Source organism: Trifolium pratense, linkage group LG7 (assembly GCF_020283565.1).
Source record: "Trifolium pratense cultivar HEN17-A07 linkage group LG7, ARS_RC_1.1, whole genome shotgun sequence".
In the NCBI taxonomy this organism is placed as follows: domain Eukaryota; kingdom Viridiplantae; phylum Streptophyta; class Magnoliopsida; order Fabales; family Fabaceae; genus Trifolium; species Trifolium pratense.
In genome coordinates, this window is record NC_060065.1 from 58,753,530 (window position 1) to 58,771,883 (window position 18,354).

The window sequence follows — 18,354 nt, forward strand, 5'->3', positions numbered from 1 at the left end:
ATAACAAAAATGATAAATTTGTGAGCACGCCTATAATAAGTGTCATATTCACTTGTAGCTCTTTTTTTTTTGTCTTGGGCCATTATGAAGGAGTTTGTGTGATTCATCAAACTTGTACATGTACAGAAAGATTCAAGTTCAAATGAATCAGATGAGTAATGCACGATTTATAACTCAATTCAACCTAGGAGGAAATTCAAACATACAAAGTTATACTCTTATTCAATTAAAAAAACTAAAAAAATCAATCATACAAAATCTTGATTTATGGCACATACCTTTCATGGAGCTAGATCATTTATAGGCGGACATGTTGAATCCAGATGCATATCATGAAGGCAAAAAAAATTCAATCAAAGATCAAAATAAGAAGAAAACTAAATGCGAAGATAATAATAAGAAAACCAAATTATTTTAATGCATAAAAAAAAAAATGCATAAGAATGATGCTAGAAACCTAGGACACGACAATATATGTATATATGTTATATGTAAATGGAAAAATGCCAAGAATGGAAAATTAGTAAATACAAATAATTATATTTATTGGGTGTCAATCAAATTATAATGTGCAAGTTGTAATTGTCTTGTGCAATTTGGTGTAGTTAATGATATTTTCTTATATTAAATGTGTGCTGATTTTCCTATTTCTATTTCTATAATAAATATGCTTAAATCAATTTAATGTCAAAACAATTGTACCATTACCAACAAAAAAAGAAAATCCACTAAAAATAATTTTGTTATTAATCTTTGGCATAAAATAAAAAAACGAATTAAAATAAGTATTTTTCGAAATGTTTTTTTTTTATATTGTAGGGAAATGTTTTTTAATTTTTATATTGTAAAGAAAAGGTTTTTAATAGTTTTTTTTTTTATTTTTTATTTAAAATATAGGTATATTTAAAACGAAATAAAAGCCTTACAAAAAAAAAAACGAAATAAAAGTATATGTAATTAACCATTAATCATGTCTAAATAACCGTAAAATATGTGTCTAATGCGGTCAAAATGGAAAAGAGAAATAAAAAGCATTAAATACACATAAAACATTTTAAGGTTAATTGGGATATTCCTTTTTTATGTATGCGTTTTTTATTGGTCTATCTATATACAATGGTCAACTATTTAATTAATTTGATTATGAGACATTTATTGCTAAAATAACACTTGCTCGAAAAAAAAATGATTAATTGCATTGATTGTCAAATTGCTGTGGGGAGAGGAAATTCTATCAAAAGCTCCTAAATAATACTCCCTCCGTCCCAAAATATAAGGGAAAATTGGTCAACTAAAGTTGATGTATCTAGTCCAAATTTTTAACCAAATACATCAACTTTCTTTGACCAATTTTCCCTTATATTTTGGGACAGAGTAGTATAATAATAGATGAGCCATGAACACATTCAAAATGCAATCTTTTATTTACGTTTCTGTTTTGTTGCCATATATGAATTTTGTTTTTGATATACAATTCAATTTATTATTTTGTAGAATTGACTTGAAAATATGCTGAATTGTAACCAAAAAAGAAAATATGCTGAATTAAATAGGTTAGATATACAATAATTCCACAATCTGTAATAATAACGTTTCAGTACAAATTTCTGCTTGATAATTTCACATTATTAATTATTAAAAACCATTCAATCACATATTCATCTACTACATCAATTGCGTGAAAAAATCATTGTTTTTGCCTCTTCTTCTGTTTCATGGTTTAACTATGTTGTTTGTTTTGTCTTCCACCTCACTGATCATGAAACTTGACACTGATTTTCTTTTAAAACCCATTTTCCTACATGGGTTATCTAGCATACTTCATGTACTATTGCTTGTGGCTCTTTTAGTCTCATGGGTTTGGAAAAAAACTACAACTTGTGTTGTGATCAATAATGATTTTAAGGAGACACCCAACAACACTTGGTTTAAAGTGACAAAGTTTTCTTGTATTGGTTTTTCTTCTTTCAATTTTCTTTTGTTTATCTTTAATTACTTTTATTGGTCAGAAGAAAATGTTGTTACCCTTTTTGATTTAGCTCTCAAAACAGTTACTTGGTGTGTTGTTTTTGTATGTTTACATAAAGGATTCTCCTTTTTCTTCAGTTCAGGTCAAAGAAAAAGAACAACGTTTTCATTCTTCTTTAGAGCTTGGTGTGTTTTTTATCTCTTTGTTTCTTGTTATTGCTTTGTGATCGACATTGTTGTTTTGTATGAAAATCATATTGAGTTAAGGATTCAATGCATGGTTTCTGTTGTGGTATCCTTTTGTGTTGGTTTGTTCTTCTGTTATGTGGGATATTGTGTGAAAAATGAGACTGAAGAAGAAGGTGATACAACTCTTCAAGAACCTCTTTTGAATGGTAATGAGACTAAAGGGAGTGACACTGTTACTCCCTTTTCAAATGCTACAATTCTAAGCCTTCTCACCTTCACTTGGGTCGGTCCACTCATTGCATTTGGCAATAAGAAGACCATTGACCTTGAAGATGTTCCTCAGCTAGATAGTGGTTATAGTGTGGTTGGAGCTTTTCCAACTTTCAGAGACAAAGTTGAAGCTGATTGTGGTGCAATCAATAGATTAACAACAATGAAGTTGGTTAAGTCATTGATAATCTCAGGGTGGAAAGAGATTCTTATCACTGCTTTTCTTGCATTGGCAGACACTTGTGCTTCTTATGTTGGTCCTTATCTTATTGAGTCTTTTGTTCAATACCTTGATGGAAAAAGGCTATATGAGAATCAAGGCTATGTTATGGTTTCTGCTTTTATATTTTCAAAGCTCGTAGAATGCTTCGCAAAAAGACATTGGTTCTTTAGGTTGAAGCTACTCGGAATTCGAATCCGAGCACTGCTTGTAACTATGATATATGATAAAGCCTTAACACTTTCATGTCAATCAAGGCAGTGTCACACTTCTGGAGAAATAATCAATTTCATTACCGTTGATGTCGAAAGAGTTAGTAATTTCAGTTGGTACATGCATGAGTTGTGGATATTAGCTTTGAAAGTTACATTGGCATTGTTGATTTTGTATAAAAACCTTGGGCTTGCTTCAGTCGCTGCTTTTTTTACAACCATCATTGTTATGTTGGCAAATATTCCATTTGGATCATTACAAGAGAAGTTTCAAAATAAGTTGATGGAGTCAAAGGATACTAGAATGAAGAGCACATCTGAAACTTTAAGGAACATGAGGATCCTCAAACTACAAGGATGGGAAATGAAGTTTCTATCGAAAATAATTGAGCTCAGGAATGCCGAACAAGGCTGGTTAAAAAAAATTCTTTTTACCAAAGCCATCGCTACATTTTTCTTTGAGAGTTCAGATACGCTTGTATGTGTGGTTACATTTGGTACTTGTATGCTCATAGGGATCCCACTTGAATCAGGGAAGATTCTGTCAGCACTTGCAACACTCGGGATTCTTACTGGGCCTATTTATAATCTTCCGGATGTAATTTCAGCGATAGCACAAACTAAAGTTTCCCTTGATAGGATCACGTCCTTCCTTCGTCTTGATGACTTGCAGTTTGATGTTGTCGAAAAGCTTCCTGTAGGAAGTTCTGATACTTCAATTGAAATGGTTGATGGGAATTTTTCTTGGGATTTATCTTCACCTACTCCAACTTTGCAGAACATAAACCTCAAAGTTTTTCATGGCATGAAGGTTGCTGTTTGCGGTACTGTTGGATCGGGCAAGTCTACTTTACTTTCATGTGTATTGGGAGAAGTACCAAAGATATCAGGTATCCTTAAAGTTTGTGGGAAAAAGGCCTATGTTGCTCAATCACCATGGATTCAAAGTGGCAAGATAGAGGATAATATATTGTTTGGTGAACACATGGTTAGGGAAAGGTATGAGAAGGTACTTGACGCATGTTCCCTGAAGAAAGATCTCGAAATCCTGTCATTTGGTGATCAGACGGTTATAGGCGAGCGAGGAATTAATTTGAGTGGTGGACAGAAACAAAGAATACAAATTGCTCGTGCTCTTTATCAAGATGCTGATATATATCTATTTGATGATCCTTTTAGTGCTGTGGATGCTCATACAGGATCTCACCTTTTTAAGGTAACTCATTTTATGTGTTTTGTTAATTATGTGCAACATAAACTGCCTATTTCCTCGATTCACGATTCAGATACTTTCAACAGCATGAAACTTGTGTAATTATATTAGTCGGTGAAATTATTTGCTTAAGTATGTGGCAGGAATGCTTGCTGGGTGCTTTAAGTTCAAAAACAGTTGTTTATGTTACTCATCAAGTGGAGTTCTTACCTGCTGCTGACCTTATATTGGTGAGTATTTTTTATTGTTATTCTATCGTCATAAATTTAAATTGATGGATTTTCTCTTAACTTTTTTTTCGGCCCTTGTAGGTCATGAAAGATGGAAAAATTACTCAAAGTGGAAAGTATGTCGAGCTTGTTAACATTGCAACCGATTTTATGGAACTTATTGGGGCACACAGAGAAGCTTTGTCTACACTTGAATCATTTGATGGAGGAAAAACATCTAATGAAAAAAGTACATTAGAACAAGAAGTAAATATCTCTGATATTCGTGAAGAGGCAAACAAAGAAGTGAAAAATGGTAAAGCAGATGATAAAGGTGAACCGAAAGGCCAACTTGTTAAAGAAGAAGAAAGGGAGAAAGGTAAAGTTGGGTTTTCAGTCTATTGGAAGTATATCACAACTGCATATGGAGGAGTTTTCGTACCATTCATATTATTAGCTCAGATTCTTTACAAAACTCTTCTAATTGGAAGCGACTATTGGATTATGTTGAAAACTCCCATATCAGCAGATGTGAAGCCACCTGTTGAAGAAACGACTCTTATTGAAGTCTATGTTGGTTTGGCCATAGGAAGTTCTTTATGCGCTCTTGTTATAGAATTGTTACTTGTTATAGTTGGTTATAAGACAGCTACTATACTCTTCAATAAAATGCACTTGTGCATCTTTCGCGCCCCCATGTCATTTTTCGATTCTACTCCAAGTGGAAGAATCCTTAATAGAGTATGTCATACCGCGATTCTTTCTGTATCTTGTCAGTTGTTTTTAATAACTATAACTATAACTATGGATTACTTTGTCTTTTATCGTTTTCTTCCTCGTTATTGTCTTGCAGGCTTCTACTGACCAAAGTTCAGTGGATACAACCATTCCTTATCGAATTGGCTCATTTTCCTTTATTGTGATCTCGCTTCTGGGAACTATAGCAGTGATATCTGAGGTTGCATGGCAAGTTTTCATTGTCTTTGTACCCGTGATGGCAGTCAGCATTTGGTATCAGGTATTATTTTATTTGGAACATCAAAGCTTTAACATCACAAATTAAATACCATTTTTTTTCCGTTGCAAATTTGACTCCATTCTATAACATTATAAGGTGATGCTTAAGAACTTTGGAACTTGTAATCTGCAGCAATATTATTTACCATCAGCCCGTGAACTGTCACGTTTAATTGGAATATGCAGAGCCCCGATGATTCAATACTTTGAGGAAACAATTTCAGGTACTTCAACCATTAGAAGCTTTGATCAACAGTCAAGATTTCATGAAACAAATATGAAATTGTCTGACGAGTTTTTTCGACCAATGTTCAACATCGCTGCTGCTATGGAGTGGTTATCTTTCCGCATAGATATTTTATCTTCCATCATATTTGCCTTTTCCTTGATATTCTTGATATCGATTCCACCTGGAATCATAAATCCAAGTACGTAATTCAAGTTTGGTATCATATATCAATCAAAATTTACCCTGCTTGTGTCATGAGTAGTTGTGCATAATTGTTTCTCTTTTGTGTCATTTGTCTGATTTTTTAAGGCATTGCTGGTCTAGCTGTTACTTATGGTCTAACTTTAAACATGGTACAATCTGTGGCGATATGGAATCTTGGTAACTTGGAGAGCAATATTATATCGGTAGAAAGGATCCTTCAATATACAACCATTCTTAGTGAGCCTCCCCTTGTTTTAGAAGAAGAAAATAGACCAGATCCTTCTTGGCCTGCATACGGCAAAGTTGATCTACGGAACTTGCAGGTAGCAGGAATTTTTTCACCATTTTGATGCCTAATATGTTAAGGTTCTCTATTTTCTTTCATTTTGAAATCAATTGATTGTTGAAATTCATGCTAAGGTTCTTTTTCCTAAATGGTTAAAAATTGGCTTATGAATTGTGCTCTGGATACAACATGGTCCATAGTGTAATTTTTTTTTATAAGATGTTTATGCTCCATTCAACATTTGTAATTATTTGTTCCGTGATGAAGGTACGATATGCTGCTCATCTTCCGCTTGTGTTGCGTGGCCTGACATGCACATTTCATGGAGGATTGAAAACTGGCATTGTTGGTAGAACAGGTAGCGGCAAATCAACTCTTATACAAACACTTTTCCGACTCATTGAACCTACTGCTGGGGAAGTTATCATTGACAGCATCAACATCTCTTCAATCGGACTGCATGATTTGAGGTCTCGACTAAGCATTATTCCGCAAGATCCAACAATGTTTGAGGGGACGGTGAGAAGTAATTTGGACCCCCTTGAAGAGTACACTGATGAACAAATATGGGAGGTCTGTTGTTTTTTATTCGTCGAAATAAATGCAATGACAGTGACACTTGTTTTAACCAAAATTTTAGACTTGCAATTGTTCTTTAAATATTGATTTTCATTATTTAAAATAGGCATTGGATAAGTGTCAACTCGGAGATGAAGTTAGAAAGAAAGGAAAGCTTGACTCTTCAGGTTTGTCTTCTAGTTTTGCTGAACATAAATAGAGTATATAGTGTTTATTTCTATACTCTTGATTCTTAAACCTATTGCTAGCTAATGTGGAAGTTGATGGTTTTATAGTTAGTGAAAATGGTGAGAATTGGAGCATGGGTCAGAGGCAGTTGGTTTGCCTAGGTAGGGTTCTATTAAAGAAGAGCAAGATTTTGGTGCTTGATGAAGCCACTGCATCAGTTGATACAGCTACAGATAATTTGATTCAACAAACTCTTAGGGAACATTTCACAGACTCTACTGTCATTACCATTGCACACCGAATAACTTCTGTTCTTGACAGTGATATGGTTCTACTTCTTAGTCAAGGTTAGGAACAAACACCGTTATTCTTTATTAAAATAAGTTCCTTGTTTTGTTTTTCTTTCTGATTTTTCTTGTGTATTGGTTTAAAGGACTTATTGAGGAGTATGACTCCCCAACCACATTGCTCGAGGATAAGTCATCATCTTTTGCTAAGCTTGTTGCAGAGTATACCATGAGATCCAACTCAAAATTTAGAGAAATTTGTTGATCAGTACCGTCCGAAATAAAAGTTTCTTGTTGAAGATGAAAATTTTGGGGGAAGAAGGGGGAAGTATCTTATTAGTAGGGTTTGTAATTCTTCTTCCATTAAGCATGTTTGATAGAAAAATCCAATAGGGAAGAATTACAGAATGAAACTAAATCCAATTACTTTAAATGCATTAATTGATGGTATGGTTATGATAGTTGCTAAGGCATCAATGCAATAATTAGCTTCACAATAGGTGTAACAGACCTTCAATTTCCTCAAGAATAAAGCTCAACCTATGTATTTAGAAATTGACTTTGCAGTGATTATATATTTAGAACCCGTTTAGTTAAATTTTTCACACATACTCATAAAGGAAAAAAAGTTGAATATGATTATTTAACTGCTATATATTTTAACTCTTTAAGTAGAAATAAACTCCTACACTTCAACTTAGTTTATTGGTAAAGATCTTCAAAATTTAGAAAGGTTTTTGTCAACCATATTTGTATATTCATTCCTTAGTTTTCTCATAGTTGTTTACTATATTTGTATGTACATGTATGCTAATGCACAATTTTGATCACTAATATCTTTAATTTTCTATTAGTAAAAATTATAAAAACTTTGAGAAATGTATAATTTATCTAAACCGGTCCAATTATGTAACGGGTAAATGGATTTTAGGGTCGAAACCGGTAAAATCCAAGTCACAAGAGTAGGGATTCCAAGATTTAGAATAGAATCCGGTACAATTATGAAATCATGTAAACATATATTTAGAGTTTTTGAGAGAGAAGTGTTTATTGAATTATTTGATTGATTGTCAAATGAAGCACAAATGCTTCTTAAATACAACACCATAAAGGCTAAAATAGTAAAATGACATAAAATAAACTATTATTTAAAATAAACTAATAATTCCTATAACAATACCCTCCCCTTCAAACATCCTTGTCCTCAAGGATGAAAATTTCTATGTACCATGTTTAGGAGGTAAATCCCTTCATTTGAGCATAATTTTAGTAACAAGAACATGTCCTCTGTAGATCATCTTCCTATGCCAAATAGTCATACTTTCATTGCATTGGAGGAGTAGCTTAGATCCCTTAGTGAAGGAGCTGATAATAGCATAAGGAGGTGTTCTTCCAAGCTTCCAGGAAAGAGAATTATAGACATGAATCAACCAACTTTTTACAATATCCAAGTTAGCTTCTACCCAAATGTTTGCATAATTGATAACCAGCATCAGCACATATCCATAAGTTCTCACCTTCATATTATAAGTACATATAACAACATCAATTAAACCTGCACAGTAATCAAAAGGGTAAATAGTGTTATACCCCCTGTAAAATAGACGAGTTTTGCGTTACCCCCTGCAAAATATTTTTTTGAGATTACCCCCTGCAATGTCAAGATTCTTTGCGTTACCCCCCTGGCTTAACAAGTGGGCATATGACACGGAAGAATCTTGACGTGGCATGACACGTGGAAATTAATTTATTTTTAATTTATTTTTAATTGCCAACTCATTAATTAATGTGGGTTTTTAATTAAAAAAATGAAGAAAAAAAAACTTAAAAATTGTTATATTTTTATGAACTTACTTAAAAGAAGGTTTTGTTTTTTTTTTTTGACTAAAAGTTGTTATTATATATAAAAAAAAAACATTCTTATATATATATATATAATAACTAATAATAGAGTAACCAACAAAAAAAAAAACGAAGATGAAAAAAAAACTAATAATAATAATAGTAACCAAAAAACTAATAATAATAATAACTAATAATAATAGAGTAATAAAAAAAAACTGCAATCGCTGACTATGTGATTGCATTTTTTTTTTGTTACTCTATTATTATTAGTTATTATTATTATTATTATTAGTTTTTTGGTTACTATTATTATTATTAGTTTTTTTTCATCTTCGTTTTTTTTTTGTTACACTATTATTAGTTATTATATATATATATATATATATATATATATATATATATATATATATATATATATATATATATATATATATATATATATATAAGAATTTTTTTTATATATAATAACAACTTTTAGTCAAAAAAAAAAAAACTTTCTTTTAAGTAAGTTCATAAAAATATAACAACTTTTAAGTTTTTTTTTTTCATTTTTTTAATTAAAAACCCACATTAATTAATGAGTTGGCAATTAAAAATAAATAAAAAATAAATTAATTTCCACGTGTCATGCCACGTCAAGATTCTTCCATGTCATATGCCCACTTGTTAAGCTAGGGGGGTAACGCAAAGAATCTTGACATTGCAGGGGGTAATCTCAAAAAAATATTTTGCAGGGGGTAACGCAAAACTCGCCTATTTTGCAGGGGGTATAACACTATTTACCCTAATCAAAATAACAATGACGGTCTTCCAAGGAATAACGGTAATTATCATAAAAAGGAGCATTCAAGTAGCTCCAAATGTGGACATGTTGGAAGTTCAATTGCCATATGAAAATTGCAGGTAGCAGCCTCCAAAGTTTGGTTGAGCTTAGCTTTAAAAACAAAGCACAATTGAGCTCCTTGTTGAGAAACTTGAGTAAAGCACTTGTTGATCAAAATAATCTCAACAGAAAATGGCATCACTACTTCTCTGATAGTAACAATATGCTGCAAAACCAATGTGCTTCTTTCAACAAAAGCTTCATTGTATAGAATAAGTACTTTTAACCATGACTCTCCTAACATATTTGCAAATACAATATCCTTCAAACTGTAGCAGTGAGAGTGTTTATTCTTCATAAAGAGGTATGGCAAAATGATGATATCTTCATCATAGGCTTTAAACCAATCATCCAATGTGATAGAAACTTCCTTAATCATGTTATATATTTGGGTAATAACAATAATTGCTCTATATGTACCATATGTTCTGAACATGGCCAACAATTTTGATAGCTTCAAGGTAAGGATAATTGAATTTGCAAAAAGTATCCATTCTTTTTTAGCAAATTTAATGAAAGTTTCTTTAACAATAAATGACCAGACATTTCCAATTGACTTTCTCATTCTCCTATGGACAAAATGATTAATTCCTATGACATGAACTATAACAAAAACTTCAATTTCAGCAGCAAAATGCATAGTCACCAAAAGTGACAATCTCCTAAATGCATCATCAATTGTCATACCAGAACATTCAAAGGCGAAATTTCTAATAGCATGAGAAATCATATCTAACCCATAGCTATTGTCAATTGGATATGTATAGAGCTTCATGAAAGATAGCAATGAAGCAAATTCATTACCACCAGCTTTAGAAACAAAATCAAATATTCTGACCCCTGCACTATCATCAAAATAACAGTGAATATTTGCGAAAACAGAACTAGAACCACCATAAAAAATATCACTACAATAACTGCAAGTGTCAGCAAGTTGTGGTTCAGGTGCCAACACTTTTGGAACCTTGGTGCATAATCCATCTAGTAATGGTCGAGTTACCTTTGCTTTTCCACACTCAACAGCCTCCATCGCATGTTGGATTGAATTCTTCTGTTTAGCAATCAGTTTCTCACATGATCTTTGACTGGACACTTGAAGCTTTCTCTGGAGTAAAGAGAGAAATGCAGCTTGTGGCATAAAATTTGGAAGACCAATCCACTTAACCTCTTTCAAAACCTTAATTCCTTCAATTATAAAATTCTTTATAGGATCACTTTCAGCACAATTTTCATGATTACTTGCATATAGATTAAGCATCTCCAGTAACCGAGTGGCACAAAGCATGTGCTTGTCTTCAAAATCACCAGGGATAGTAGGCATCCTATGCATGTCTTTGAACAAATCAAAAGCAACAACCTGCTCATTATTCAGGCACCTGTTGATGATGGCACTCCAAGCATCTATGTGGCACAATGACATATTATCAAACAGTTGGAGTGAAGTTTGTAACATCGAAAATTGCTTTGCGGTGGTAACCAATAGAAACAAATTGAGTGAAGACGCCGGAATGACACCCTATCGGGTGGTTCTGGTGGCATTGGCGGCGGTAATGTCAGAGTCTCCATGGTAATAGAATTGTTGTTCGGTAGTGTGTTGAAGAACAACCTTTCAAATATGGCACGTTTAAGCTTTTCCCAATCCAATTTTGGATCTTCCAATCTCAATTGCCTTACCCAAAACCAGGACAGCCTTTGCAATTCATATTCATATTCACACGCTTTTGAATTTAGTCCAGGTGAAGTTTCCATAGTTAGAAAATCCACCTTTGCTGGAAGTGTTTGTGACATAAGTCTTTCCTCATTCACATGCTGCACAACTGATGGTGAGGATTCTTTAGCTGGCTTTGGTTTGTCCAATAACTAGTTTTTTTACCGTGCTATAGCACGGTTAGTATCATACTTTTTTTTTTTAATTTATATTAAATAAACTAATATAACTTATATAAATTATTAACATTTGCAAGAGTTAAGTGTAGTATAAAACAAAACGGGAATTTAGAGAAATGCAAAATGATATTGTCCATATAAAAAGCGTACATCACAGAGTGTTGTTACATATATGAGTATAATAGTCCACTAACAATACCATTAAAATAAAAGCTCCCCATGTTAACCCCCGAGTTTCTATAAATTTGGTGCCAATTTGGATGGACTAATTTATTTCTTAAAAAAAATTATAGAGAATAAATAATTTATTATTTTATTCAATAATTTTGAAATACTTCAGGATATACAACATTTGTATATTATCATCTGTAATAAGAATAGTAACACCAAATTAAGAAAATGTATTTTTGCACCTTATCGATCTTTCTATTATAGCCTAATTTTTTTTTTGGAATATATTATACCCTAAGAAACAAAAAAAATAGGAACAAAACAAAAACAATAAAAAAATCATATGAAAAAGTTTAGTAAAAAAAATAGATACAATAAAAAAATTATATAAAATATAGTCAATAAAAAAAGTTAGGAAGGAGAGTATAATAAACAAAATATAACCTTAAATTATCAAAAACGAAAAATAATTTGAAACAATTTTTTTATTTATAAAATGACAAATAAAAATGAACGGAGGGAGTAGATAATAACGATGTTGAAGGTTCCATCCATAAATATAAAATTTATTCAAAAAAATTATGGATATTAAGAAAGTTGATTCTAGTATTACATATGGATGTTGTAATTTTGATGTGTAAAAATCATAATCAATCCTTTGGTTTTTGTAGACAAAGGATTTTAAAATTTGGGTGTAGAATTTGTGTACAGTCTGTAAAGTAAGACTTTGTTTGATTTGTCTTGATGAATATGTTTTTATAATTTTTAATTTTTTACTAATAAACAAATAAATATATTAGTGAATTTTTTTTTGCATTGACGTACATTCAGTAGTCAAACAAAATCTTATAATTAAGGATAAATGTAGTAATAAATACAATCATTAACAAAACATGTCCACAAGCATACTGACATTGTATTTATTAGAAATGTTTTTAATTTAGGGGAATGTTAACTTGTGTCCTTAAGAGCACATGTTAAAAAGATCAATATGGTAAAAATTTATTACAATACTTTTGTAGGTAGCTTTTGTATCATTAAATGTTATATTTCCTTTTTTATCATATGCCCTTAAAACACATGTTAACGTGACCCTTTAATTTATTAATGCATGCCTAACTAATAAATGTAATTCCATCCAAATTTAATTCCAACCCACCCGGCCGACGTGGCACCATGTATTCATTCAACAGTAGCAAATTTGGACATCCAAATTGTAAAGATATTTGATTTGATTTGATTTGATGTGGGTTTCACTATCTCCGTGTTGATGTTTGTGGAGGTTGAGGTTGATTTTGAGGTTTGGGAGTTACAAATAGAAACACAAGGTAAATCTTCAGCAATCCCATGAACTTCCTCATGTTGTTCTACCGATGTTGGAACTGGGGTTGTGGTTGTAGCATCTGGGAAAATCCTTTCAACCTTCGAATCTTCATCTTCATCAGTATCCATCATTGTTATTTGAATATTTGTATGATGAAGCAATTGATGTTCCAAACTAAAAGGTTTATCACATATGAAACATATACCCTTTTCCATCTTTTCTTCAGCTTCTTAACACTCAAAATTTTCACTAATTTGTGCTTAACGGCCATTGAATGGAAGGCTAAAGGAGAAAGTCTTTCTTTCTTGGGCACATACCCAACACATGACATTTTGGGCACACATACATCTTTAAAAAAAAAAATTAAAGATTAATAATTTAGTCACATCATTTTATATTAATCAATTCTTTTATCTTTTAATTTTTTTAAGTTATGTTTGTGTGTCTAAAAATAATTAATTTAGACTTGTGTTCATGTAAGAGTTTCTCAGGCTCTAGATACCAATTGTAACGGGTAAATGGATTTTAAGGTCGAAATCGGTAAAATCCAAGTCACAAAGTAGGGATTGCAAGATTTAGAATAGAATCCGGTACAATTATGAAATCATGTAAACATAGATTTAGAGTTTTTGAGAGAAAAGTGTTTGTTGAATTATTTGATTGATTGTCAAATGTTTCGGTGTGAGAAAAGGAAGGGGGTTATATATTATGATAATGAGAGAAAACACACACGTTCCAAAGAGTTTTATTGTTTTAAAGAAGGGTCTAAAAAAAGTTAGCTTAATTGCATATTTGATCCATTATCTTTATTTTAGATTTTAAGTTGGTCTCTTATCTTTTAAAAGTTTTAATTTGGTCCTTTTAGTCAAATTTTTATTTAAATCGTCTACATGGCTAATGAGTTTGCGTACGCTGACCATTTAGGAGGGTACTATGTGAAAGTTTTAGAAGAAATTAACTCAAAATTTAACAAAAAGTTAAAAAAAATTAACTCAAAATTTAACGAAAAGAACCGATTTATGTTGAGTTCAATAACATAGGGACCAATTTAAAACTTTTAAAAGATAAGAGACCAACTTAAAACCTAAAATAAAGATAAGGGACCAAAAATATAATTAAGCCAAAAAAGTTCAAAAGAAATTGGGTTGTATCTGAAACTTGAGTTTTCTGATGCAGAAGTAAATATTCAAGTCTAAGGTTTTTGAAAATGTCATTCACAAGAGAAGGCTTTTAATAATTGAAGTATTCTGTTTCAAAAAAAAATAAAAAAGAATAGAAGTATTCAGTAAGGACTGGAAATTGGTTTTGGGAACAGTTTTCTCAACTTCTGACAAAAACAATATTTTAAATATGTCAAAGCTTCGATGGGGTGTGTTTTTGTGTGTAGCAAAATGTGCAACCTCCTTAGTCTTAATAAACTTACAAAAAGAAAAGGGAAAAGACAAATGTGCACAAGATATATCAGGATTCACTAACAAAACCTTGCGTAACATAAAGCCTCCACACATAACAAGATTTTTAACTAAAGTAAATTAATTTCAAATATCAATGCTAAAACATTTCATGAATATTCAAATAGCTCTACATAGTGGTACACTTAAAAGATTCTCAACACTCATGCAGAAGTCACAGTATTAATTGAGCTACATAATATCAAAATGCAGAAATTTCCATCAAATGTAATGATTGGAGGAGATTCGCAATAGGGATAAATATTTTTGATTTTCAAATAGGATCAAGAGGGATTTACTTCCACAACAGACTCACTAGGTAAACCTTTTACTGTGATAGTAATATGACAAGTGCGCTTTAGAATTTGGTTAGCCCGCCCTTGAGCTCGTGCTCTTATTCTTTTCAAAGTTTTCCCTTCGTTGACCTCTGCTTTACTAATAACTAAACTTGATTTGCTTAGACCTAAGTTATTGCTTGCATTTGCTCCAGCAGAAAACACTATCTTTATAATGGGTTCACAGGCTCGATAAGGCATGAGTTCCAATATCATAAGTGTTTCCTCGTATGGACGTCCACGAATCTGATCGATTACTCTTCGAGCTTTGTCAGCAGACATACGAATGTGTCTCCCTACAGCATACGCTTCTGCATATGATTTGTTGCTTTCCTGTACTGCAGTGCAGCATTAAATTCAAATGTATGTTAGTTGTTTTGTCATATCCTTCTAACATCAACACCAAATACATGATGATATATTTATATTATATACTGAAAACTGAAAAGCAAAAAAATGTGAGTAATTGAATTATGTCATGCATGCCTTGTGTGAGACATACATACATACATATATATATATATATATATATATATATATATATATATATAGGGAGCATATCTGGCGAGAAAGGGGGTCCTTATGTGAGAGTGAGAGCAGCTAATTTCCACCGTTAGATTAAAACAAGCGGCTAAGATTAAAACAATTATCAAATGATTCCCATGGTCCTTCTCTAATCTAGCTTTATTTTAATTTCTTTTAACGAAACCTTCTCTCTTCTTCTACCTCTTTTCACCAAAATTGAATCCCTTGTACGAAATTTTCGCCGAATTGATACATAAATTCTGCAAACTCCACACAGTAGTGGCTCGCAACTTGCAAATCCCTAGTAACCCACAAAATTTCACCCACCAAATCAATCATTACCTTGAAAATTTTAAGAACTAAAATTACAGATCCCATCCAAAATCAAATAAGAAACCAAATCCAAGGTACTCTTCTTGTTCGAGACTGACCGACCACCTCCTTTGAGCATCTCTGTGTCAGTCCCGTAGATCTCCACAAAGCCCCGTGTTCTTGCTTTGAACCTTCTGTTTTTATTTCATTTGGTTGCTCCTATCCAAATTTGTATGTTGTGAGGTTTGTCTCTTAGTGGTGGAAGGCATTTATGATCGTGTGAAAAGAGCATAATTTTCCATGAAGGAAATTCAATGTTAGATAGAAGGTTTCATTAAAAAAAAAAATTAAAAAATTAAAACAAAAGCTAGAGTAGAGAAGGACCACTTGAATCATTTGATAATTGTTTTAATCTTGCTCTCACTCTCACATAAGGAACCGCGTGTTTTAATTTGAGTGATATGTTTTGGAGATCTGTTAAGATTAATGGCGTTCAATAAAAATGCATAAATCATTAATCTTGGTGGTTGATTTAAGACTTTTTTAAAACTGAACATGAATGATCGATCTGTATTATATAAACTTTCAATCCAATGGTGGATGAAATTTGTATTTATTGAGCTGTGTAGCATCACTGAAATGTTACACTGGTGTAATTTGATCTCTCCCTATATAACCCTTGAAAAAGCTCAAGTATCACCCCCCTCAAAAAATTTGCTATAGAAGGGAATCGAGTTTTCACGTTCACAGTACAATTCTGGGTATAATAACTATTAACTATGTTCACAACTTAATATTTTGTTGAGCCTAAATACCCATCAATCATCCAGTGAGGGGAATTAATTAATCTAATGTAGATTTCTTAATCTAAGTTTGATTCAAATATTCAATAGACTGGACTAGACTAGACTAATAATAATAATAAGAAGAAGAAGAAGAAGAAGAAGAAAGAGAGTTAAAGAGCACCTCCGAACTGGGCAGTGTGAAAGCGACAAGCGAAAGTGTTGTTGTTGTCGGTAGTAGTTTTGAGGGTAACGTCATTGAAAGAGGAGGAGGAACATCGAATTCGGGTGGAGGGTATCGGGAATTTGACTGGGTTGGGGCGGAATTGGAATTGAGGAGAAAGAGGTTGTTGGGGTCGCAGGTTATCGCGAACAGGAGGAAGAAGATTAATGGCTAAAGAAAGAGCCATTCAGAATTTCGAATGAATGAATGAATGAAACAATGAACACAGCAGCAGCAACAGGCACACTTCAACTACTTGCGATAAGATAGATAGATAGATAGATAGATTGGGTGGATAAATAAATAAATAAATAAATAAATAAATAAATAAATAAATAAATAAATAAATAAATGAAATTGTGTCAAAAAAATAAATAAATGTTTTTTCATTTAAAAACATTTTATATTCTCCATATTCATTTTCTTTTTCTTTGCTAATGTACCAAAAAAATAATATTCATTTCTGTTTTGAAAATTAATTCTCGTCGATGATATAATAATATTACTACTATTTTTAAATACACCTTTATTCTCTTTGAATTTTTAATTGAATAATTAATTAATTATTTATATTATAAAAAACAATTAATTATTTATTTAGAAACATACTAGTCCTAATTACTTTTTTTTGTAATTCCTCGCTGCTAATTATTGATTGATTTATATTTATTAAGTTAATTAATATTTTTTTCACCATCGGTTGAATCTGGTTTGGGGTCAGTTCTGGCATCAAGTGGTTCCAGCTCCCTCCAGATCGCAGTTGCGGGGGATCGAACCGCGGTCCTCCCTACCAAGTTCAGCTCCAATCACCACTGAACCAACTAACTATTGGTTGTTTCTATTACATTTCAACAAGGTCTGTTTTGTATCGTCAAAAAAAAAAAAAAAAATTTACTTAAAAACATATTTCAAACGTTGGATAAGATCAATTTTTTTTCTTACATGTGGTTGAAGTCGACGAGTGTTACTTTAGCTTCAAACTTACATAGCTGGTGGTCTAATCATTTACTCTATTCGGGCCTTGTATGATTTTCTTTCTGTTTCTTCTTTTTGACTTGTTGTAAACTTTGATAGTCTATCTCGGTACACATTGTACTTATGAGACTGTTATTTTGGCTTGTTAAAAAAAAAAAAATTTCAAACTTTTAAGGTATCATGCAATGTCAAAAACACTTGGATGTGAATAATAAGTGGTTAGAACGAATTATTTCTTGTATTAAATTTGTGATGATCGAGTTTTTGGATTCAGAGAGGTAGGATTCTGTGAGACCTATCAGCGCCGACACTCACCGCACACCGATCAGGAGTATGTTGAGATGCTCCAGACATTGGCATTCCCAGGGAGAGACTGATATTATGATAGTCTCATGCAGGAGACCCCGTCTCGTTTCTTTTCTGCTGGTGGATCTTCATCAGGGTCGGGCAGTAGATTGAGATATTCTCGCCGTTCCCTTCCATCTTTATCTTTTATTTTTTGCATTTTTCATTTATGTACTTTTTATTTTTCTTTTTAAGCAAAACAATTATGTAATAATGTCATTTGCTGACAACCTCCAATTAAAAAA

General features: G+C 32.1%; 2 protein-coding genes across 3 annotated transcripts; one reads left to right on the forward strand and one right to left on the reverse strand.

Moving 5' to 3' along the window:
- The first annotated feature begins 1,593 nt into the window (after positions 1–1,593).
- Positions 1,594–7,606, forward strand: LOC123899894 (ABC transporter C family member 3-like). 2 transcript variants are annotated; one of them, XM_045951152.1, is made up of 11 exons: positions 1,652–4,075; positions 4,216–4,302; positions 4,384–5,022; positions 5,135–5,299; positions 5,432–5,522; positions 5,652–5,726; positions 5,837–6,054; positions 6,285–6,590; positions 6,703–6,763; positions 6,872–7,111; positions 7,198–7,606. In XM_045951152.1, the coding sequence occupies exons 1-11, from the start codon at positions 1,727–1,729 to the stop codon at positions 7,314–7,316; spliced, it is 4,350 nt and encodes a 1,449-aa protein (XP_045807108.1). In that variant the 5' UTR covers positions 1,652–1,726; the 3' UTR covers positions 7,317–7,606. The 2 variants fall into 2 exon arrangements, with proteins under 2 accessions (XP_045807109.1, XP_045807108.1); XM_045951153.1 differs by having other exon boundaries at positions 1,594–4,075; positions 5,432–5,726.
- Positions 7,607–14,676: 7,070 nt separating this feature from the next.
- On the reverse strand, positions 14,677–17,068 carry LOC123899895 (50S ribosomal protein L22, chloroplastic-like). The gene is made up of 2 exons (XM_045951155.1): positions 16,751–17,068; positions 14,677–15,285 (listed from the first exon to the last, which is right to left on the reverse strand). The coding sequence occupies exons 1-2, from the start codon at positions 16,974–16,976 to the stop codon at positions 14,897–14,899; spliced, it is 615 nt and encodes a 204-aa protein (XP_045807111.1). The 5' UTR covers positions 16,977–17,068; the 3' UTR covers positions 14,677–14,896.
- Between the last annotated feature and the right edge of the window lie 1,286 nt (positions 17,069–18,354).

Excerpts from the sequence above, each read along its gene's own strand:
- LOC123899894 (XM_045951153.1), top strand. The coding sequence starts at position 1,727 with ATGTTGTTTGTTTTGTCTTCCACCTCACTGATCATGAAACTTGACACT. Across the intron at positions 6,055-6,284 it reads TTGATCTACGGAACTTGCAG|GTACGATATGCTGCTCATCT; the intron begins GTAGCAGGAATT and ends TCCGTGATGAAG. Across the intron at positions 7,112-7,197 it reads GGTTCTACTTCTTAGTCAAG|GACTTATTGAGGAGTATGAC; the intron begins GTTAGGAACAAA and ends ATTGGTTTAAAG.
- LOC123899895 (XM_045951155.1), bottom strand. The coding sequence starts at position 16,976 with ATGGCTCTTTCTTTAGCCATTAATCTTCTTCCTCCTGTTCGCGATAAC. Across the intron at positions 15,286-16,750 it reads TCACACTGCCCAGTTCGGAG|TACAGGAAAGCAACAAATCA; the intron begins GTGCTCTTTAAC and ends GCTGCACTGCAG.